This window comes from Trachurus trachurus, assembly GCF_905171665.1.
Source record: "Trachurus trachurus genome assembly, chromosome: 13".
Taxonomy (NCBI): domain Eukaryota; kingdom Metazoa; phylum Chordata; class Actinopteri; order Carangiformes; family Carangidae; genus Trachurus; species Trachurus trachurus.
This window is the reverse complement of record NC_139892.1, coordinates 6,545,657-6,569,599: the sequence shown is the minus strand read 5'-3', so window position 1 is coordinate 6,569,599 and position 23,943 is coordinate 6,545,657. Positions and strand designations below refer to the sequence as shown.

Genomic DNA, 23,943 nt, shown 5'->3' with positions numbered 1-23,943 from the left:
CCTGCTATTCCAGGTACCAGCCGCCCAGTGTAACAGTAGACACACACACTGCAGTCTGGTTATGCCAAGCTGGACGCTGTTGGATGAGGGGGGGATAAGGGGGGGGGCTGTCTGCAGGTCTGACAGACTTGTATATATTTGTAGTCTATAAACAGACCTCACGTGGAGGTGGAGGGGGGGTGAGGACTGGGTGTCAGGACACAGCAGCAGGTGTCCATGTTTCCTCCTTGAGCCCAGAGCGCACTCACAAAACCGCACATTTATAACTTTACTTACACTTTACCAGCACGCGCTCCACTTAAAATATAAACTAACTACATATTATTATCAAAGATGATGTTAGGAAAAATTCGGCTTTGAAAATAAACCAAAAAAACTTTAAATAATAATAAATAAACCTCTGTAAATGTGAAGAATCGGAGACTTCCTCTCATGGTAACACCGATAGCCACCGGTGCTAACAGGTTAAGGAGACACAACTTGAGGAGCAACAACAACAAAAAGTGTTGAACTAATGAAAGCCGAATTAATCAATACACTCAATACAATGCATTACGCAGTGTTACGTCACGCGATAAAGCGACGTAATCGAGCTGTGAGTTGAAAACGTGGGAACATTTTCAACAGAGTTTGGTGGGAAAGTAAAGAGACTAAGAGCAGCTTTAAACAACACTAGCAGGCTGCTAACTCTTTATATTTAAATATATAGATATAAACAGCTTTCACTTTCACACAACAACTTACTTTAACTCCAATGAATGAAGCTCCTCTCTCTCTCCGCTGCTTTCATCGCTTCTGCTCCTTTAAATTTAAAAAACCACGTGTTTTTCTTTTTTCTTTCCTTCCTTCTTCTTCCTCCGTTTCTGTGAATTATTATTGAGGAACAACAACAGGAGCAGCAGCGTTTATGGGGTTTTGTCCCCGACGCGCTTTTGTTATGATAATGATGAATTCCTCCTCAATAAAAAAAAAGCATTAAAAAAAAATCCCATAGACTTAATAATAATATATTCTGTTCAACAATAGATGATCCGCTGCTGCCTCCGCTTGTCCCACTTCATTCAAACTGTTGTTACAGTCATTGTTGCTGCTGCTGTTGGTGTTCAGCTGCTCCGCACTGAGCCCATTGTCTGACACACAGAGGAGGAGGAGGAGGAGGAGGAGGAGAGGAGAGGAGGAGAAAAGGAGGAGGAAGACAGCGGGAGGAGAAGAGGAGGAAGAAGAGCTGGAGCTTGAGGGACAAACAGCTGGTTCACACTCATCCCTCCAGTCAGAGCTGCTGTCAGCGGAGAGAGAGGGAGAAGAGGAGGAGGAGGAGGAGGAGCAAGAGGAGGGGGAGGAGAAAGGGAGGAGAGAGCACGTGGGGGGTAGAGCCAGATCCAGCGTCACGCATGGAGTTAACCAATCTATCAATACCATTTATTGATTTATTATAGGCGGCAGCCAGCCCTGTGGTTTTCTTTTTTTTCTCCTTTTTTTTACTGAGCTCCTGTGATTTTTGTTTTGCCAACATTCACTTCAGGAGCTAATCAGCTGTGTCAATAAAGGTCGGTTCAATCTGAGAGGAAGCCAGAGAGAGAGAGAGTTATTGCCAAACTCTCTCCCTCTCTCTCTGAGAACAAAGGTGAAGCCTCCTGTGATACCAAACATTTATCCAGAGCCATAAAACCGACTCATTAAAGCATTAAAGAATTTCATCTGTGTCTGTTATTACACTGTAAAACACTGTCGACACTGTAAAATAGGTAAACTGTGTCAGATCTTATTGGGTCTCCTAGTAGGTAATAGCCTATGTTTTATTATATTGATCATTGGTAGGTTACGCTGTGTGATCTAATCATGGATCACTGTTTTATAAGATGCCATATTGTTTATGAGCTGAATCTGAGTCAGAGATCAATAATTATTGTACATCTCATCAGGACGTCAAGATGATGACCCACTTCCTGTTTGTTGGGGTCACACTCCAGGTGTGTGTCTTCACATGTTGATGGTACAATGCAATGAGTTGTGTTACAATGTGCAAATTATGATTTTTGTGTATGAAGGGACACAACTGACTCTCCAGAGATCCAGAAAATATGTAAATCTGCTACAGTCCTGATGTATAACTTATATTATCATCGATATCTGTTAATGAGAGACTCTACTGCTTTACTTTTATGATACTTTGGGCATTTAAGGAAATATTGTAATGACTAATATCAGAAAGAGAAACCGTAAGCAGGGAGGGCTTTAGGTTAAATATACAGGTACAAACACACGAGATATAAAAATATGTCTTTATACATGTATAGGAGGAAAACAGATTATGTGAGGATATGATATCAAATATTTGAAGTTATTTCCTTCATATGTTTTATTCTAAACTGGTTTCTCTTTGTCTTTGTGCAGAACATTTCAGGAGTTTTGGAGTCTTTTAAAGATTTAATCGCATTAAGAAGAAGTTTATCTTGTCTTATCATTGATATCTGAGACTCTGCTGCTTTAATATGATGATATTTGGGACATTTTAGGGAATATGTCTAGTTACTTTATTGATCTGCTGGGAGGGCTTCAGGTTGCATTACAGATCAATATAAAATTATGTCATTATACAGCATGATATATAGGTACTGTAGGAGGAAAAACTGATTATGTGAGGATATGATATCAAATATTTGAAGAAATTTCCTTTGTATGTTTTATTATAAACTGGTTTCTCTTTGTCTCTGACGTTAAACAGTGATCATGGATCATGGATCATTGATCTCCCTCTTGTTTCCGTCCTAGCGGCTGAGTGAAGGCGAGCGGCTGTTATCCGTGTCAAACATCAGCTCATCTGTCTTTGAACAAACTGGCTTAGTGTCTCCCGCGGCCTCGTGGCTTCGCTCCCTCCGCCGGCTCGTCTGATTTATTCTGTAAATCCGGCGGGATTAAAACCTCAACACGCGTGTGGAGCAAATTCATTCACATGACGTGGAAACAAAACCACAAACTGTTGCTGCTCCGTTTTCTACCAACTGTAACAACGCTGACACGTCAAAGCCATTTAACACAGTGTGTGTAGATGTATGTGTGTGTCAGTGGTTCTCAACATGGGGTCCGGGGACCCCCAGGGGTCCTCGAGAGGGTTGAAGAGGGTCCCCATCTTTTTCTTGAAATTTTACCAATTTTTTTCTTTTTTTGTGTGTGTTTTTTTTTAAATTTTACCACTTTTTCTAGATTTTTTTAAAAACTTTTTTTTATTTTTTACGAGAAAATTTACCACTTTTTTTTTTGAAAATTTTTACTTTTTTTTTTGAAAATTTTTACCACTTCTTCCTAGAAATGTTAAAACGTTTTTGGAGAAATTGTACCACTTTTTTTCAGAAATGTCTCTATAATAGGCTATTTCCAAAAATTCACGCCATTGGCCCTAATTTAAATGTACAAAAAAGTAACGTTCTTCAGTCTCAGGACAAATATTTGTGTATTTCTGGTGTTTACTTCAAAATTTGGTCCAATGGGGGTCCGTGGTCTAATTTGTGTCAATTTAGGGGTCCCCGATGTAAAAAAGTTTGAGAACACGCCCACGTGTCATTAACGTGTCATTAACGCGTCGTCATGTACACAACCGATGGGAGGGGTAAGTGACCAATTAGATCTGAGCCACTTCCTGTTTCATCTCTATCAGTCTCCATTATCACTGGACGTGTAAACACACACACACGCACACAGACACACACACCAACCTGAAACCCTCTCTGGGGCTGAAGTCAGAGCCGTCTGGGTGGGTGGGGGGCAGAAGGGGCAGTAAAAATAGCCCCGTTCCCCCTCTCAGGTTACCTCGCCACAGTCCAGGTTGAAATACCAGAAGACACACACACACAGACACACACACAGGACGCTGTTCATGGAGCGTTTACAGAGGAATGTTATTAGTCCACGTTGTGTGTAACACTACATTCACTTCCTGTGAGTAACGATGAGTCATCATGTCTCACACACACATTTTGTCTCACACACTCTGTCAGTTGCGATCGTACCGTTAAAGTGTCTTTAAAGACGTTAAAACAGTGAGTCAGCTGATTCTCAACATGAAAACTCATAATTAAACATCTACAAAGTTCAATCTGATCAGTTTCAGGGACTCAATGTGAGAAACAGTGAATCAGGAAAAATCTCAACCACTGTCATTGATTTATCACATTTATTGACTGATCTACTCGTGTTTTTCAGTGTTTTTCCTGTCACAGATGCTCTTCTAACACACTATAACATGACTGGATGAGTCAGGTATTGAACCAGCGATCTCCTGATCCACAGGGAGTGGCACAGTTTCAGCATGTTAAATCTGATGATACAGAGACGTGAATACTGTATAACTTTTACCAACAGATTTAAATGCAAAGACAAGCTGAAACTGTCTTTTACAGCACTTTGCACCACTAGTCACATTTAGAGTCATAGCAGATGTAACACAGACATTTACACAACTCTGTCAGATTCACCCCTCTTTGTATAAAGCTCGACTCAGGTGGGACTCGAACCCACAACCTTTGAATCTCTTCACCCTCTGTGTTAATCTAGAAGTCCAATGCGCTGTCCATTGCGCCACAGAGCCACAGGGCCAAAACATCTCCACATGTGACGACAACAGATAAGAACAAGACAAAACTACAGACAGAAAACCGTTTTTATTTTCTAAATTTAGACATGGTATAGAGACCGATGCACACCTAAAAACAATCTTTAAAAGACAGGTGCGTTGGAGCACAAAAAAGCGCAAAAATCTCTGCTTGAAAAAGGTCCTGAGACCGAAAGCGTTGTTTCTTTTATAATAACGTTTTTTTGCAAGTGATTGGACAATGTGCGGGAGACCCTTTTTCCTTATTTTCCAAATTTCGCAATTTTTTTCTTTTAGTTGCAGTGACTTGAACTCTCAGGGCCACCGTAGTTTTGGAGTAAAGGAGAAGTGAAGAATTCAACTTTGACTATCAACTATCAATGAATGCTGATGTGAAAGCTCGCATTTAACAACCGATTTTAATCAAAACTTGGTCCAATTTCTTCTTTAACTATCAGTCAATTATTACATAACAGTGACATTTAGAGACTTAGATTTCACATGGATATACAGTAGATGTAAGTGTTAGCAATGGACAACATTTACTCATTTCTGTTCATGTCAAACCAACTCCACAGTTCTCATGATCCCTTCACCTCTATAAAGCTCGACTCTGGTGGGACTCGAACCCACAACCTTTGAATCTCTTCCCTCACTGTTAACCTAGAAGTCCAATGCGCTGTCCATTGCGCCACAGAGCCACAGGGTTTGCACTGGAGTGTGAGTTTAATAAAAACATCTCCACATGTGAAGAACAAGACAAAACTACACACAAAGGTGTTTTTTAAATGAATTTGCAAATGTGTCCTGAAGTTGCAGTGAGTTGAGCCCTCAGGGCCACCGTAGTTTTGGCATGAAGCAGGAGGAGAATTTAACTTTTACTGACTGATTTCAATCCAAGTTTTACAGAACTTTGCATTATCTTTTAGTTGCAGTGAGTTTAACTATCTTCAACTATCAGTAACATGAACAACAACAACAATGTAACTCAACTCAATGTTGCAGTGAGTTGAACCCTTAGGGCCACCGTAGGAGTAAAGGACTTTTACCAACTGATTTGAATTTGAATTAAAACCTGTTCAAGTTGTTTCCAACTATCAGTCACTTATCACATAAGGTTTCAGCAGCAAGTCAGGCTTTATCAGTCATATTTAGTGTCTTAGATCGATATATGGAAGATATGACCGTTATTAAAGCAGATATCAGCTTCACGGCCGTTTCGGCTAATGCTGCGTTCAAGGCAGGCTTTTGAAACCGTAAGTTACAGCTTCAAGTCACAACTACGACTTGGTAGCGTTCCAGGTAACCCGTAGCTCGTGTTTTTACCATCCTGTTGTCTGTGAAAGTTCCCTATAACGGCCACTCGTAACTTCCGACCCGTGAACTCGTACCAGATCGAACTGGTATGACTTCACAGGAAGGAAAAACACAAAGTACGAGTTTCTTTGAACGCACCATGAGTTAGCAGCCCCCGCCCTTGTCAGGCATCAATTGGTCCTCGTGCTACGTCACCACATTCACGCGCATCCCTTGGCTGCACACACAGCCCTTCATGCCGTTCTCTCTCCTCATTGGATAACACTTGTATCCCACAAGGAAATTTTTCTCCTCGGGTTACAGCAGAGCAGAGTGACGGAGAGACTCGTGTTTAGGCTGAAACACTTCATGTAAGTGATTGCTGACGGAAAATAGGACTATTTAGGACTTATATTAACAAAAACATTCCACTGATATCTGCTTTAATGTCACAGTTTCTACCTTCACCTCTTTGTATAAAGCTCGACTCTGGTGGGACTCGAACCCACAACCTTTGAATCTCTTCCCTCAATGTTAATCTAGAAGTCCAATGCGCTGTCCATTGCGCCACAGAGCCACAGTTAAACTATGACCTGATCTATTTAACCATTTACCAAACGTGACAGCAGATGTTTTTCCGAACTTGCGGCATCTTTGTGTCTTTATATATTTTTTTAGTTGCAGTGAGTTGAGCCTCCAGAACCACCGTAGCTTTGGAGTAAAGCAGAAGAATTTAACTTTAACTAAAAGATTTAAATCCAAAGACTTGGTCCAGTTGAAATTGTCTTTGCACTGGTGGTGCGTGGCGCAGTGGTTAAAGCGGCCGCCCCATGCGGAGGCTACAGTCCTCAATGCAGGCGTCCCCGGTTCGGGTCGGGCAGACCTTTCCTGCATTTCATTCCCCCTCTCTCTGCCTCCCCCTTTCCTGTCTATCTCACTGTGGTACCAAATAAAAAGGTGAAAAAGCCAAAAAATATATACTTTAAAAAAAAAAAAAAATTGTCTTTGCACTGTTAGACAGTTCGAGGTGTTAGATTTCCATTGATATGAGATGCAACTGTTACTTAAAGCTCAACTCTGGTGGGACTCGAACCAACAACCTTTGAATCTCTTCACCCACTGAGTTAATCTAGAAGTCCAATGCGCTGTCCATTGCGCCACAGAGCCACAGAACTAACAACAAACCATCACCATCTCAGTGAACCATACACTGTGTAAATCAATATATGCCATCTTGATCTATACGTCTCACTTTCCTCCACCAGCTCCTGAACACAGACGCTGTTTTATCTCAGTCAGTAAAACGAGCATCAGTCTCCTCCCTCAGCTCTGAGCTCTGTGTTGTTCTGCAACCAACATGTGGACCGTCAGTATTTCACCGTCACGTCGATCGTTTCAGCTCAACTCTCCACAGATGGAGCAGCCGACAGAAAATCCATTCCTCTCCTCCTCCTCCTCCTCCTCCTCCTCCTCCTCCTCCTCCTCCTCCTCCTCCTCCCTCCCTGTTCCTACATTAACTCATTAACAGGAACCTCTCCATGCAGTCGATGCCTGTTAGAAAACACACGCTGTGCATTTCATGGATCAGACCAGACGACCAGATCGATGCTGCACTGCAAAAACTCAAAATCTTTCCAAGAATATTTGTCTTATTTCTTGTCAAAATGTCTAATTTCTAGTCAAAACTAATATCTTTTCATTTAAAATGAGACTTGTCACCTTAAAAAATAACTTGTTATTAGACATTTCCACTTGTTTCAAACAAATTTTTACTTAAAATAAGTAGAAAAATTTGCCAGTGAAAGCAAGTTTTTTTTGTGCTTGTAATAAGGAAGAAAAACTTGCTCCATTATCAGATTTTTGTTCTTATTTCAAGTGAAAATCTGCTTGAAAGAACTAAAAAGTGTCTAAAAACAAGCTACTTTTTATGTGATGAGTCTTATTTTAAGTATAATGAGATTGTTTTGACTAGAAATAAGACAAATATTCTTGGTAAGATTTTGAGTTTTTGCAGTGTGGTGCACCCTGAAGCAACCCGAAACCAGAGCAGCAGAGCAAAGTGAATTATGGGAAAACACAGCCGACGTTACCTTGCGACAGGCGGACGGGCTGCATGACCTGGAGCCCGTCGACGGCGCACAGATTCCCACAGGGATGCAGCGTGATGAGCCCCGAGCGGTTCTCTATGTAGCAGTGCTGGGCGGCCACGCCGGGGCCCTGGATGCTGATGTCCATGGGGCCGTGACCCAGAGTGGTCCGACCTGGGGGGAGGAGGAGGAGGGGGGGGTTTAGATACAGTGTGGGGGAGTGCATAATGAACATATTGATCTGATATGTATTATTATTTCATTTTTCTGATGATGTTTATTTGTGTATTTGTACATGGATGTCCATTACGACGATTCTTCCTGGGGTCCGTTTAAAGACCAACAATGTGAAGTCACAAGACAATCAAAATAGTCGAACAATGAAGTCAAATTACAAAAATATATCAACTACAAATCCCTTAGTACAACAATAGGATAAAACACCTTTAAAATAGCCTATAGCTTATTAAAAGTTGTTTATGCATGACTCATGGTTTAAATATCTAACTCAAACCCACAACCTTTGAATCTCTTCCTGTTTCTAGAAGTCCAATGCGCCACAGAGCCACAGATACACTGAATCTATTTAATCTTCATTGACCAAACTTTACAAATGCTTTCTGAAGTTGCGGTGAATTGAGCCCTCTGAGCCATCGTAGTTTTGGAGTTACCAAGGGACGACAGTTCCACAGCTCTTTGTATAAAGCTTGACTCTGGTGGGACTCGAACCCACAACCTTTGAATCTCTCCACCCACTGTGTTAATCTAGAAGTCCAATGCGCTGTCCATTGCGCCACAGAGCCACAGGGCCTGTGTCAGTGTATGAGTTTAATAAAATAAAAAAAACACCTCCACATGTGACAAAAGAACGAGACAAAACTACAGAAAAACGTTTTTATTTTCTAAATTTGCAATTTTTTTATTTTAGTTGCAGTGACTTGAACTCTCAGGGCCACCGTAGTTTTGGAGTAAAGAAGAATTTAACTTTGACCAGTTTCCAACTATCAATGAATGCTGATGCGAAAGCTCGACTCTGGTGGGACTTGAACCCACAACCTTTGAATGTTTTTCTGTTTCTAGAAGTCCAATGCGCTGTCCATTGCGCCACAGAGCCACAGACACTCTAAATCCATTTAATCTTCATTGACCAAACTCAAATTTACCAGAACTTTGCAAATGCTTTCTGAAGTTGCGGTGAATTGAGCCTTCTGGGAGCGGACGACAGTTCCACAGCTCCATCAGATTCACTCACTCATGATCTGACACAGTTTCTACCTTTGTCTCTTTGTATAAAGCTCGACTCTGATGGGACTCGAACCCACAACCTTTGAATCTCTTCACTCACTGAGTTAATCTAGAAGTCCAATGCGCTGTCCATTGCGCCACAGAGAGAATGAATCTATTTAATCTTCATTGACCAAACTCAAATTTACCAGAACTTTGCCAATGCTTTCTGAAGTTGCGGTGAATTGAGCCTTCTGGGAGCGGACGACAGTTCCACAGCTCCATCAGATTCACTCACTCATGATCTAACACAGTTTCTACCTTTGTCTCTTTGTATAAAGCTCGACTCTGATGGGACTCGAACCCACAACCTTTGAATCTCTTCACTCACTGAGTTAATCTAGAAGTCCAATGCGCTGTCCATTGCGCCACAGAGCCACAGGGTCTCAACGACATGAGCAACAACCAGATGTAACTCAACTCAATGTTGCAGCCACCGTAATTTTGGAGTACAGGACTTTTACCAACTGATTTGAATTTGAATTCAAACCTGTTCACGTTGTTTCCAACTATCAGTCACTTATCACATAACGTTTCAGCAGCAAGTCAGGCTTTATCAGTCACATCGATATATGGAAGATATGACCGTTATTAATGTCACAGTTTCTACCTTCACCTCTTTGTATAAAGCTCGACTCTGGTGGGACTCGAACCCACAACCTTTGAATCTCTTTCCCTTTCTAGAAGTCCAATGCGCTGTCCATTGCGCCACAGAGCCACAGACACTCTAAATCCATTTAATCTTCATTGACCAAACTCAAATTTACCAGAACTTTGCAAATGCTTTCTGAAGTTGCGGTGAATTGAGCCTTCTGGGAGCGGACGACAGTTCCACAGCTCCATCAGATTCACTCACTCATGATCTGACACAGTTTCTACCTTTGTCTCTTTGTATAAAGCTCGACTCTGATGGGACTCGAACCCACAACCTTTGAATCTCTTCACTCACTGAGTTAATCTAGAAGTCCAATGCGCTGTCCATTGCGCCACAGAGAGAATGAATCTATTTAATCTTCATTGACCAAACTCAAATTTACCAGAACTTTGCCAATGCTTTCTGAAGTTGCGGTGAATTGAGCCTTCTGGGAGCGGACGACAGTTCCACAGCTCCATCAGATTCACTCACTCATGATCTAACACAGTTTCTACCTTTGTCTCTTTGTATAAAGCTCGACTCTGATGGGACTCGAACCCACAACCTTTGAATCTCTTCACTCACTGAGTTAATCTAGAAGTCCAATGCGCTGTCCATTGCGCCACAGAGCCACAGGGTCTCAACGACATGAGCAACAACCAGATGTAACTCAACTCAATGTTGCAGCCACCGTAATTTTGGAGTACAGGACTTTTACCAACTGATTTGAATTTGAATTCAAACCTGTTCACGTTGTTTCCAACTATCAGTCACTTATCACATAACGTTTCAGCAGCAAGTCAGGCTTTATCAGTCACATCGATATATGGAAGATATGACCGTTATTAATGTCACAGTTTCTACCTTCACCTCTTTGTATAAAGCTCGACTCTGGTGGGACTCGAACCCACAACCTTTGAATCTCTTTCCCTTTCTAGAAGTCCAATGCGCTGTCCATTGCGCCACAGAGCCACAGACACTCTAAATCCATTTAATCTTCATTGACCAAACTCAAATTTACCAGAACTTTGCAAATGCTTTCTGAAGTTGCGGTGAATTGAGCCTTCTGGGAGCGGACGACAGTTCCACAGCTCCATCAGATTCACTCACTCATGATCTGACACAGTTTCTACCTTTGTCTCTTTGTATAAAGCTCGACTCTGATGGGACTCGAACCCACAACCTTTGAATCTCTTCACTCACTGAGTTAATCTAGAAGTCCAATGCGCTGTCCATTGCGCCACAGAGAGAATGAATCTATTTAATCTTCATTGACCAAACTCAAATTTACCAGAACTTTGCCAATGCTTTCTGAAGTTGCGGTGAATTGAGCCTTCTGGGAGCGGACGACAGTTCCACAGCTCCATCAGATTCACTCACTCATGATCTAACACAGTTTCTACCTTTGTCTCTTTGTATAAAGCTCGACTCTGATGGGACTCGAACCCACAACCTTTGAATCTCTTCACTCACTGAGTTAATCTAGAAGTCCAATGCGCTGTCCATTGCGCCACAGAGCCACTGACAAATATTTTAACGTGGTTAAGATGTTAAAAAGCAGGAGGAGAATTTAACTTTTAACAACAGATTTTAATCGACACTTGGTCCAATTTCTTCTTTAACTATCAGTCATCATTACATAACAGTCTCATTTAGAGACTTAGATTCCATGGATATATAGCAGACATGAGTGTTCGCTCATAAAGCTCGACTCTGGTGGGACTCGAACCCACAACATTTGAATCTCTTTCTGTTTCTAGAAGTCCAATGCGCTGTCCATTGCGCCACAGAGAGAATGAATCTATTTAATCTTCATTGACCAAACTCAAATTTACCAGAACTTTGCAAATGCTTTCTGAAGTTGCGGTGAATTGAGCCTTCTGGGAGCGGACGACAGTTCCACAGCTCCATCAGATTCACTCACTCATGATCTAACACAGTTTCTACCTTTGTCTCTTTGTATAAAGCTCGACTCTGATGGGACTCGAACCCACAACCTTTGAATCTCTTCACTCACTGAGTTTATCTAGAAGTCCAATGCGCTGTCCATTGCGCCACAGAGCCACTGACAAATATTTTAACGTGGTTAAGATGTTAAAAAGCAGGAGGAGAATTTAACTTTTAACAACAGATTTTAATCGACACTTGGTCCAATTTCTTCTTTAGTTATTAGTCATCATTACATAACAGTCTTATTTAGAGACTTAGATTTCATGGATATATAGCAGACATGAGTGTTCGCTCATAAAGCTCGACTCTGGTGGGACTCGAACCCACAACCTTTGAATCTCTTTCTGTTTCTAGAAGTCCAATGCGCTGTCCATTGCGCCACAGAGAGAATGAATCTATTTAATCTTCATTGACCAAACTCAAATTTACCAGAACTTTGCAAATGCTTTCTGAAGTTGCGGTGAATTGAGCCTTCTGGGAGCGGACGACAGTTCCAGAGCTCCATCAGATTCACTCACTCATGATCTGACACAGTTTCTACCTTTGTCTCTTTGTATAAAGCTCGACTCTGATGGGACTCGAACCCACAACCTTTGAATCTCTTCACTCACTGAGTTAATCTAGAAGTCCAATGCGCTGTCCATTGCGCCACAGAGCCACAGGGTCTCAACAACATGAGCAACAACCAGATGTAACTCAACTCAATGTTGCAGCCACCGTAATTTTGGAGTACAGGACTTTTACCAACTGATTTGAATTTGAATTCAAACCTGTTCACGTTGTTTCCAACTATCAGTCACTTATCACATAACGTTTCAGCAGCAAGTCAGGCTTTATCAGTCACATATGGAAGATATGACCGTTATTAATATCACAGTTTCTACCTTCACCTCTTTGTATAAAGCTCGACTCTGGTGGGACTCGAACCCACAACCTTTGAATCTCTTTCTGTTTCTAGAAGTCCAATGCGCTGTCCATTGCGCCACAGAGAGAATGAATCTATTTAATCTTCATTGACCAAACTCAAACTTACCAGAACTTTGCAAATGCTTTCTGAAGTTGCGGTGAATTGAGCCTTCTGGGAGTGGACGACAGTTCCACAGCTCCATCAGATTCACTCACTCATGATCTAACACAGTTTCCACCTTTGTCTCTTTGTATAAAGCTCGACTCTGATGGGACTCGAACCCACAACCTTTGAATCTCTTCACTCACTGAGTTAATCTAGAAGTCCAATGCGCTGTCCATTGCGCCACAGAGCCACTGACAAACATTTTAACGTGGTTAAGATGTTAAAAAGCAGGAGGAGAATTTAACTTTTAACAACAGATTTTAATCGACACTTGGTCCAATTTCTTCTTTAACTATCAGTCATCATTACATAACAGTCTCATTTAGAGACTTAGATTCCATGGATATATAGCAGACATGAGTGTTCGCTCATAAAGCTCGACTCTGGTGGGACTCGAACCCACAACCTTTGAATCTCTTTCTGTTTCTAGAAGTCCAATGCGCTGTCCATTGCGCCACAGAGAGAATGAATCTATTTAATCTTCATTGACCAAACTCAAATTTACCAGAACTTTGCAAATGCTTTCTGAAGTTGCGGTGAATTGAGCCTTCTGGGAGCGGACGACAGTTCCAGAGCTCCATCAGATTCACTCACTCATGATCTGACACAGTTTCTACCTTTGTCTCTTTGTATAAAGCTCGACTCTGATGGGACTCGAACCCACAACCTTTGAATCTCTTCACTCACTGAGTTAATCTAGAAGTCCAATGCGCTGTCCATTGCACCACAGAGCCACAGGGTCTCAACAACATGAGCAACAACCAGATGTAACTCAACTCAATGTTGCAGCCACCGTAATTTTGGAGTACAGGACTTTTACCAACTGATTTGAATTTGAATTCAAACCTGTTCACGTTGTTTCCAACTATCAGTCACTTATCACATAACGTTTCAGCAGCAAGTCAGGCTTTATCAGTCACATATGGAAGATATGACCGTTATTAATGTCACAGTTTCTACCTTCACCTCTTTGTATAAAGCTCGACTCTGGTGGGACTCGAACCCACAACCTTTGAATCTCTTTCCCTTTCTAGAAGTCCAATGCGCTGTCCATTGCGCCACAGAGTCACAGACACACTAAATCCATTTAATCTTCATTGACCAAACTCAAATTTACCAGAACTTTGCAAATGCTTTCTGAAGTTGCGGTGAATTGAGCCTTCTGGGAGTGGACGACAGTTCCACAGCTCCATCAGATTCACTCACTCATGATCTAACACAGTTTCCACCTTTGTCTCTTTGTATAAAGCTCGACTCTGATGGGACTCGAACCCACAACCTTTGAATCTCTTCACTCACTGAGTTAATCTAGAAGTCCAATGCGCTGTCCATTGCGCCACAGAGCCACTGACAAACATTTTAACGTGGTTAAGATGTTAAAAAGCAGGAGGAGAATTTAACTTTTAACAACAGATTTTAATCGACACTTGGTCCAATTTCTTCTTTAACTATCAGTCATCATTACATAACAGTCTCATTTAGAGACTTAGATTCCATGGATATATAGCAGACATGAGTGTTCGCTCATAAAGCTCGACTCTGGTGGGACTCGAACCCACAACCTTTGAATCTCTTTCTGTTTCTAGAAGTCCAATGCGCTGTCCATTGCGCCACAGAGAGAATGAATCTATTTAATCTTCATTGACCAAACTCAAATTTACCAGAACTTTGCAAATGCTTTCTGAAGTTGCGGTGAATTGAGCCTTCTGGGAGCGGACGACAGTTCCAGAGCTCCATCAGATTCACTCACTCATGATCTGACACAGTTTCTACCTTTGTCTCTTTGTATAAAGCTCGACTCTGATGGGACTCGAACCCACAACCTTTGAATCTCTTCACTCACTGAGTTAATCTAGAAGTCCAATGCGCTGTCCATTGCGCCACAGAGCCACAGGGTCTCAACAACATGAGCAACAACCAGATGTAACTCAACTCAATGTTGCAGCCACCGTAATTTTGGAGTACAGGACTTTTACCAACTGATTTGAATTTGAATTCAAACCTGTTCACGTTGTTTCCAACTATCAGTCACTTATCACATAACGTTTCAGCAGCAAGTCAGGCTTTATCAGTCACATATGGAAGATATGACCGTTATTAATGTCACAGTTTCTACCTTCACCTCTTTGTATAAAGCTCGACTCTGGTGGGACTCGAACCCACAACCTTTGAATCTCGTTCTGTTTCTAGAAGTCCAATGCGCTGTCCATTGCGCCACAGAGAGAATGAATCTATTTAATCTTCATTGACCAAACTCAAATTTACCAGAACTTTGCAAATGCTTTCTGAAGTTGCGGTGAATTGAGCCTTCTGGGAGCGGACGACAGTTCCAGAGCTCCATCAGATTCACTCACTCATGATCTGACACAGTTTCTACCTTTGTCTCTTTGTATAAAGCTCGACTCTGATGGGACTCGAACCCACAACCTTTGAATCTCTTCACTCACTGAGTTAATCTAGAAGTCCAATGCGCTGTCCATTGCGCCACAGAGCCACAGGGTCTCAACAACATGAGCAACAACCAGATGTAACTCAACTCAATGTTGCAGCCACCGTAATTTTGGAGTACAGGACTTTTACCAACTGATTTGAATTTGAATTCAAACCTGTTCACGTTGTTTCCAACTATCAGTCACTTATCACATAACGTTTCAGCAGCAAGTCAGGCTTTATCAGTCACATATGGAAGATATGACCGTTATTAATGTCACAGTTTCTACCTTCACCTCTTTGTATAAAGCTCGACTCTGGTGGGACTCGAACCCACAACCTTTGAATCTCTTTCCCTCTCTAGAAGTCCAATGCGCTGTCCATTGCGCCACAGAGTCACAGACACACTAAATCCATTTAATCTTCATTGACCAAACTCAAATTTACCAGAACTTTGCAAATGCTTTCTGAAGTTGCGGTGAATTGAGCCTTCTGGGAGTGGACGACAGTTCCACAGCTCCATCAGATTCACTCACTCATGATCTAACACAGTTTCCACCTTTGTCTCTTTGTATAAAGCTCGACTCTGATGGGACTCGAACCCACAACCTTTGAATCTCTTCACTCACTGAGTTAATCTAGAAGTCCAATGCGCTGTCCATTGCGCCACAGAGCCACTGACAAACATTTTAACGTGGTTAAGATGTTAAAAAGCAGGAGGAGAATTTAACTTTTAACAACAGATTTTAATCGACACTTGGTCCAATTTCTTCTTTAACTATCAGTCATCATTACATAACAGTCTCATTTAGAGACTTAGATTCCATGGATATATAGCAGACATGAGTGTTCGCTCATAAAGCTCGACTCTGGTGGGACTCGAACCCACAACCTTTGAATCTCTTTCTGTTTCTAGAAGTCCAATGCGCTGTCCATTGCGCCACAGAGAGAATGAATCTATTTAATCTTCATTGACCAAACTCAAATTTACCAGAACTTTGCAAATGCTTTCTGAAGTTGCGGTGAATTGAGCCTTCTGGGAGCGGACGACAGTTCCAGAGCTCCATCAGATTCACTCACTCATGATCTGACACAGTTTCTACCTTTGTCTCTTTGTATAAAGCTCGACTCTGATGGGACTCGAACCCACAACCTTTGAATCTCTTCACTCACTGAGTTAATCTAGAAGTCCAATGCGCTGTCCATTGCGCCACAGAGCCACTGACAAACATTTTAACGTGGTTAAGATGTTAAAAAGCAGGAGGAGAATTTAACTTTTAACAACAGATTTTAATCGACACTTGGTCCAATTTCTTCTTTAACTATCAGTCATCATTACATAACAGTCTCATTTAGAGACTTAGATTCCATGGATATATAGCAGACATGAGTGTTCGCTCATAAAGCTCGACTCTGGTGGGACTCGAACCCACAACCTTTGAATCTCTTTCTGTTTCTAGAAGTCCAATGCGCTGTCCATTGCGCCACAGAGAGAATGAATCTATTTAATCTTCATTGACCAAACTCAAATTTACCAGAACTTTGCAAATGCTTTCTGAAGTTGCGGTGAATTGAGCCTTCTGGGAGCGGACGACAGTTCCAGAGCTCCATCAGATTCACTCACTCATGATCTGACACAGTTTCTACCTTTGTCTCTTTGTATAAAGCTCGACTCTGATGGGACTCGAACCCACAACCTTTGAATCTCTTCACTCACTGAGTTAATCTAGAAGTCCAATGCGCTGTCCATTGCGCCACAGAGCCACAGGGTCTCAACAACATGAGCAACAACCAGATGTAACTCAACTCAATGTTGCAGCCACCGTAATTTTGGAGTACAGGACTTTTACCAACTGATTTGAATTTGAATTCAAACCTGTTCACGTTGTTTCCAACTATCAGTCACTTATCACATAACGTTTCAGCAGCAAGTCAGGCTTTATCAGTCACATATGGAAGATATGACCGTTATTAATGTCACAGTTTCTACCTTCACCTCTTTGTATAAAGCTCGACTCTGGTGGGACTCGAACCCACAACCTTTGAATCTCTTTCCCTTTCTAGAAGTCCAATGCGCTGTCCATTGCGCCACAGAGTCACAGACACACTAAATCCATTTAATCTTCATTGACCAAACTCAAATTTACCAGAACTTTGCAAATGCTTTCTGAAGTTGCGGTGAATTGAGCCTTCTGGGAGTGGACGACAGTTCCACAGCTCCATCAGATTCACTCACTCATGATCTAACACAGTTTCCACCTTTGTCTCTTTGTATAAAGCTCGACTCTGATGGGACTCGAACCCACAACCTTTGAATCTCTTCACTCACTGAGTTAATCTAGAAGTCCAATGCGCTGTCCATTGCGCCACAGAGCCACTGACAAACATTTTAACGTGGTTAAGATGTTAAAAAGCAGGAGGAGAATTTAACTTTTAACAACAGATTTTAATCGACACTTGGTCCAATTTCTTCTTTAACTATCAGTCATCATTACATAACAGTCTCATTTAGAGACTTAGATTCCATGGATATATAGCAGACATGAGTGTTCGCTCATAAAGCTCGACTCTGGTGGGACTCGAACCCACAACCTTTGAATCTCTTTCTGTTTCTAGAAGTCCAATGCGCTGTCCATTGCGCCACAGAGAGAATGAATCTATTTAATCTTCATTGACCAAACTCAAATTTACCAGAACTTTGCAAATGCTTTCTGAAGTTGCGGTGAATTGAGCCTTCTGGGAGCGGACGACAGTTCCAGAGCTCCATCAGATTCACTCACTCATGATCTGACACAGTTTCTACCTTTGTCTCTTTGTATAAAGCTCGACTCTGATGGGACTCGAACCCACAACCTTTGAATCTCTTCACTCACTGAGTTAATCTAGAAGTCCAATGCGCTGTCCATTGCGCCACAGAGCCACAGGGTCTCAACAACATGAGCAACAACCAGATGTAACTCAACTCAATGTTGCAGCCACCGTAATTTTGGAGTACAGGACTTTTACCAACTGATTTGAATTTGAATTCAAACCTGTTCACGTTGTTTCCAACTATCAGTCACTTATCACATAACGTTTCAGCAGCAAGTCAGGCTTTATCAGTCACATATGGAAGATATGACCGTTATTAATGTCACAGTTTCTACCTTCACCTCTTTGTATAAAGCTCGACTCTGGTGGGACTCGAACCCACAACCTTTGAATCTCTTTCTGTTTCTAGAAGTCCAATGCGCTGTCCATTGCGCCACAGAGAGAATGAATCTATTTAATCTTCATTGACCAAACTCAAATTTACCAGAACTTTGCAAATGCTTTCTGAAGTTGCGGTGAATTGAGCCTTCTGGGAGCGGACGACAGTTCCAGAGCTCCATCAGATTCACTCACTCATGATCTGACACAGTTTCTACCTTTGTCTCTTTGTATAAAGCTCGACTCTGATGGGACTCGAACCCACAACCTTTGAATCTCTTCACTCACTGAGTTAATCTAGAAGTCCAATGCGCTGTCCATTGCGCCACAGAGCCACAGGGTCTCAACAACATGAGCAACAACCAGATGTAACTCAACTCAATGTTGCAGCCACCGTAATTTTGGAGTACAGGACTTTTACCAACTGATTTGAATTTGAATTCAAACCTGTTCACGTTGTTTCCAACTATCAGTCACTTATCACATAACGTTTCAGCAGCAAGTCAGGCTTTATCAGTCACATATGGAAGATATGACCGTTATTAATGTCACAGTTTCTACCTTCACCTCTTTGTATAAAGCTCGACTCTGGTGGGACTCGAACCCACAACCTTTGAATCTCTTTCCCTCTCTAGAAGTCCAATGCGCTGTCCATTGCGCCACAGAGTCACAGACACACTAAATCCATTTAATCTTCATTGACCAAACTCAAATTTACCAGAACTTTGCAAATGCTTTCTGAAGTTGCGGTGAATTGAGCCTTCTGGGAGTGGACGACAGTTCCACAGCTCCATCAGATTCACTCACTCGTGATCTAACACAGTTTCTACCTTTGTCTCTTTGTATAAAGCTCGACTCTGATGGGACTCGAACCCACAACCTTTGAATCTCTTCACTCACTGAGTTAATCTAGAAGTCCAATGCGCTGTCCATTGCGCCACAGAGCCACAGGGTCTCAACAACATGAGCAACAACCAGATGTAACTCAACTCAATGTTGCAGCCACCGTAATTTTGGAGTACAGGACTTTTACCAACTGATTTGAATTTGAATTCAAACCTGTTCACGTTGTTTCCAACTATCAGTCACTTATCACATAACGTTTCAGCAGCAAGTCAGGCTTTATCAGTCACATATGGAAGATATGACCGTTATTAATGTCACAGTTTCTACCTTCACCTCTTTGTATAAAGCTCGACTCTGGTGGGACTCGAACCCACAACCTTTGAATCTCTTTCCCTTTCTAGAAGTCCAATGCGCTGTCCATTGCACCACAGAGTCACAGACACACTAAATCCATTTAATCTTCATTGACCAAACTCAAATTTACCAGAACTTTGCAAATGCTTTCTGAAGTTGCGGTGAATTGAGCCTTCTGGGAGTGGACGACAGTTCCACAGCTCCATCAGATTCACTCACTCATGATCTAACACAGTTTCCACCTTTGTCTCTTTGTATAAAGCTCGACTCTGATGGGACTCGAACCCACAACCTTTGAATCTCTTCACTCACTGAGTTAATCTAGAAGTCCAATGCGCTGTCCATTGCGCCACAGAGCCACTGACAAACATTTTAACGTGGTTAAGATGTTAAAAAGCAGGAGGAGAATTTAACTTTTAACAACAGATTTTAATCGACACTTGGTCCAATTTCTTCTTTAACTATCAGTCATCATTACATAACAGTCTCATTTAGAGACTTAGATTCCATGGATATATAGCAGACATGAGTGTTCGCTCATAAAGCTCGACTCTGGTGGGACTCGAACCCACAACCTTTGAATCTCTTTCTGTTTCTAGAAGTCCAATGCGCTGTCCATTGCGCCACAGAGAGAATGAATCTATTTAATCTTCATTGACCAAACTCAAATTTACCAGAACTTTGCAAATGCTTTCTGAAGTTGCGGTGAATTGAGCCTTCTGGGAGCGGACGACAGTTCCAGAGCTCCATCAGATTCACTCACTCATGATCTGACACAGTTTCTACCTTTGTCTCTTTGTATAAAGCTCGACTCTGATGGGACTCGAACCCACAACCTTTGAATCTCTTCACTCACTGAGTTAATCTAGAAGTCCAATGCGCTGTCCATTGCGCCACAGAGCCACAGGGTCTCAACAACATGAGCAACAACCAGATGTAACTCAACTCAATGTTGCAGCCACCGTAATTTTGGAGTACAGGACTTTTACCAACTGATTTGAATTTGAATTCAAACCTGTTCACGTTGTTTCCAACTATCAGTCACTTATCACATAACGTTTCAGCAGCAAGTCAGGCTTTATCAGTCACATATGGAAGATATGACCGTTATTAATGTCACAGTTTCTACCTTCACCTCTTTGTATAAAGCTCGACTCTGGTGGGACTCGAACCCACAACCTTTGAATCTCTTTCCCTTTCTAGAAGTCCAATGCGCTGTCCATTGCGCCACAGAGTCACAGACACACTAAATCCATTTAATCTTCATTGACCAAACTCAAATTTACCAGAACTTTGCAAATGCTTTCTGAAGTTGCGGTGAATTGAGCCTTCTGGGAGTGGACGACAGTTCCACAGCTCCATCAGATTCACTCACTCATGATCTAACACAGTTTCCACCTTTGTCTCTTTGTATAAAGCTCGACTCTGATGGGACTCGAACCCACAACCTTTGAATCTCTTCACTCACTGAGTTAATCTAGAAGTCCAATGCGCTGTCCATTGCGCCACAGAGCCACTGACAAACATTTTAACGTGGTTAAGATGTTAAAAAGCAGGAGGAGAATTTAACTTTTAACAACAGATTTTAATCGACACTTGGTCCAATTTCTTCTTTAACTATCAGTCATCATTACATAACAGTCTCATTTAGAGACTTAGATTCCATGGATATATAGCAGACATGAGTGTACGCTCATAAAGCTCGACTCTGGTGGGACTCGAACCCACAACCTTTGAATCTCTTTCTGTTTCTAGAAGTCCAATGCGCTGTCCATTGCGCCACAGAGAGAATGAATCTATTTAATCTTCATTGACCAAACTCAAATTTACCAGAACTTTGCAAATGCTTTCTGAAGTTGCGGTGAATTGAGCCTTCTGGGAGCGGACGACAGTTCCAGAGCTCCATCAGATTCACTCACTCATGATCTGACACAGTTTCTACCTTTGTCTCTTTGTATAAAGCTCGACTCTGATGGGACTCGAACCCACAACCTTTGAATCTCTTCACTCACTGAGTTAATCTAGAAGTCCAATGCGCTGTCCATTGCGCCACAGAGCCACAGGGTCTCAACAACATGAGCAACAACCAGATGTAACTCAACTCAATGTTGCAGCCACCGTAATTTTGGAGTACAGGACTTTTACCAACTGATTTGAATTTGAATTCAAACCTGTTCACGTTGTTTCCAACTATCAGTCACTTATCACATAACGTTTCAGCAGCAAGTCAGGCTTTATCAGTCACATATGGAAGATATGACCGTTATTAATGTCACAGTTTCTACCTTCACCTCTTTGTATAAAGCTCGACTCTGGTGGGACTCGAACCCACAACCTTTGAATCTCTTTCTGTTTCTAGAAGTCCAATGCGCTGTCCATTGCGCCACAGAGAGAATGAATCTATTTAATCTTCATTGACCAAACTCAAATTTACCAGAACTTTGCAAATGCTTTCTGAAGTTGCGGTGAATTGAGCCTTCTGGGAGCGGACGACAGTTCCAGAGCTCCATCAGATTCACTCACTCGTGATCTAACACAGTTTCTACCTTTGTCTCTTTGTATAAAGCTCGACTCTGATGGGACTCGAACCCACAACCTTTGAATCTCTTCACTCACTGAGTTAATCTAGAAGTCCAATGCGCTGTCCATTGCGCCACAGAGCCACAGGGTCTCAACAACATGAGCAACAACCAGATGTAACTCAACTCAATGTTGCAGCCACCGTAATTTTGGAGTACAGGACTTTTACCAACTGATTTGAATTTGAATTCAAACCTGTTCACGTTGTTTCCAACTATCAGTCACTTATCACATAACGTTTCAGCAGCAAGTCAGGCTTTATCAGTCACATATGGAAGATATGACCGTTATTAATGTCACAGTTTCTACCTTCACCTCTTTGTATAAAGCTCGACTCTGGTGGGACTCGAACCCACAACCTTTGAATCTCTTTCCCTTTCTAGAAGTCCAATGCGCTGTCCATTGCGCCACAGAGTCACAGACACACTAAATCCATTTAATCTTCATTGACCAAACTCAAATTTACCAGAACTTTGCAAATGCTTTCTGAAGTTGCGGTGAATTGAGCCTTCTGGGAGTGGACGACAGTTCCACAGCTCCATCAGATTCACTCACTCGTGATCTAACACAGTTTCTACCTTTGTCTCTTTGTATAAAGCTCGACTCTGATGGGACTCGAACCCACAACCTTTGAATCTCTTCACTCACTGAGTTAATCTAGAAGTCCAATGCGCTGTCCATTGCGCCACAGAGCCACAGGGTCTCAACAACATGAGCAACAACCAGATGTAACTCAACTCAATGTTGCAGCCACCGTAATTTTGGAGTACAGGACTTTTACCAACTGATTTGAATTTGAATTCAAACCTGTTCACGTTGTTTCCAACTATCAGTCACTTATCACATAACGTTTCAGCAGCAAGTCAGGCTTTATCAGTCACATATGGAAGATATGACCGTTATTAATGTCACAGTTTCTACCTTCACCTCTTTGTATAAAGCTCGACTCTGGTGGGACTCGAACCCACAACCTTTGAATCTCTTTCTGTTTCTAGAAGTCCAATGCGCTGTCCATTGCGCCACAGAGAGAATGAATCTATTTAATCTTCATTGACCCAACTCAAATTTACCAGAACTTTGCAAATGCTTTCTGAAGTTGCGGTGAATTGAGCCTTCTGGGAGCGGACGACAGTTCCAGAGCTCCATCAGATTCACTCACTCATGATCTGACACAGTTTCTACCTTTGTCTCTTTGTATAAAGCTCGACTCTGATGGGACTCGAACCCACAACCTTTGAATCTCTTCACTCACTGAGTTAATCTAGAAGTCCAATGCGCTGTCCATTGCGCCACAGAGCCACAGGGTCTCAACAACATGAGCAACAACCAGATGTAACTCAACTCAATGTTGCAGCCACCGTAATTTTGGAGTACAGGACTTTTACCAACTGATTTGAATTTGAATTCAAACCTGTTCACGTTGTTTCCAACTATCAGTCACTTATCACATAACGTTTCAGCAGCAAGTCAGGCTTTATCAGTCACATATGGAAGATATGACCGTTATTAATGTCACAGTTTCTACCTTCACCTCTTTGTATAAAGCTCGACTCTGGTGGGACTCGAACCCACAACCTTTGAATCTCTTTCCCTTTCTAGAAGTCCAATGCGCTGTCCATTGCGCCACAGAGTC

The 23,943-nt window shown here is 41.9% G+C and overlaps 1 protein-coding gene across 5 annotated transcripts in view; it reads right to left on the bottom strand.

The window, feature by feature from the left end:
- LOC310995818 (pleckstrin homology-like domain family B member 1) overlaps positions 1-23,943 on the bottom strand; it is a 143,628-nt gene that overhangs the window by 107,458 nt on the left and 12,227 nt on the right. For 3 of the 5 annotated variants that reach the window (XM_083984959.1, XM_083984961.1, XM_083984960.1), the window contains exon 3: positions 7,975-8,145. In XM_083984959.1, the coding sequence (XP_083841085.1) occupies positions 7,975-8,145 (171 nt within the window). Of the gene's footprint in view, positions 1-744; positions 1,263-3,713; positions 3,852-7,974; positions 8,146-23,943 lie in introns of those variants that run through there. The other 2 variants (XM_083984963.1, XM_083984962.1) reach the window with 2 other exon arrangements.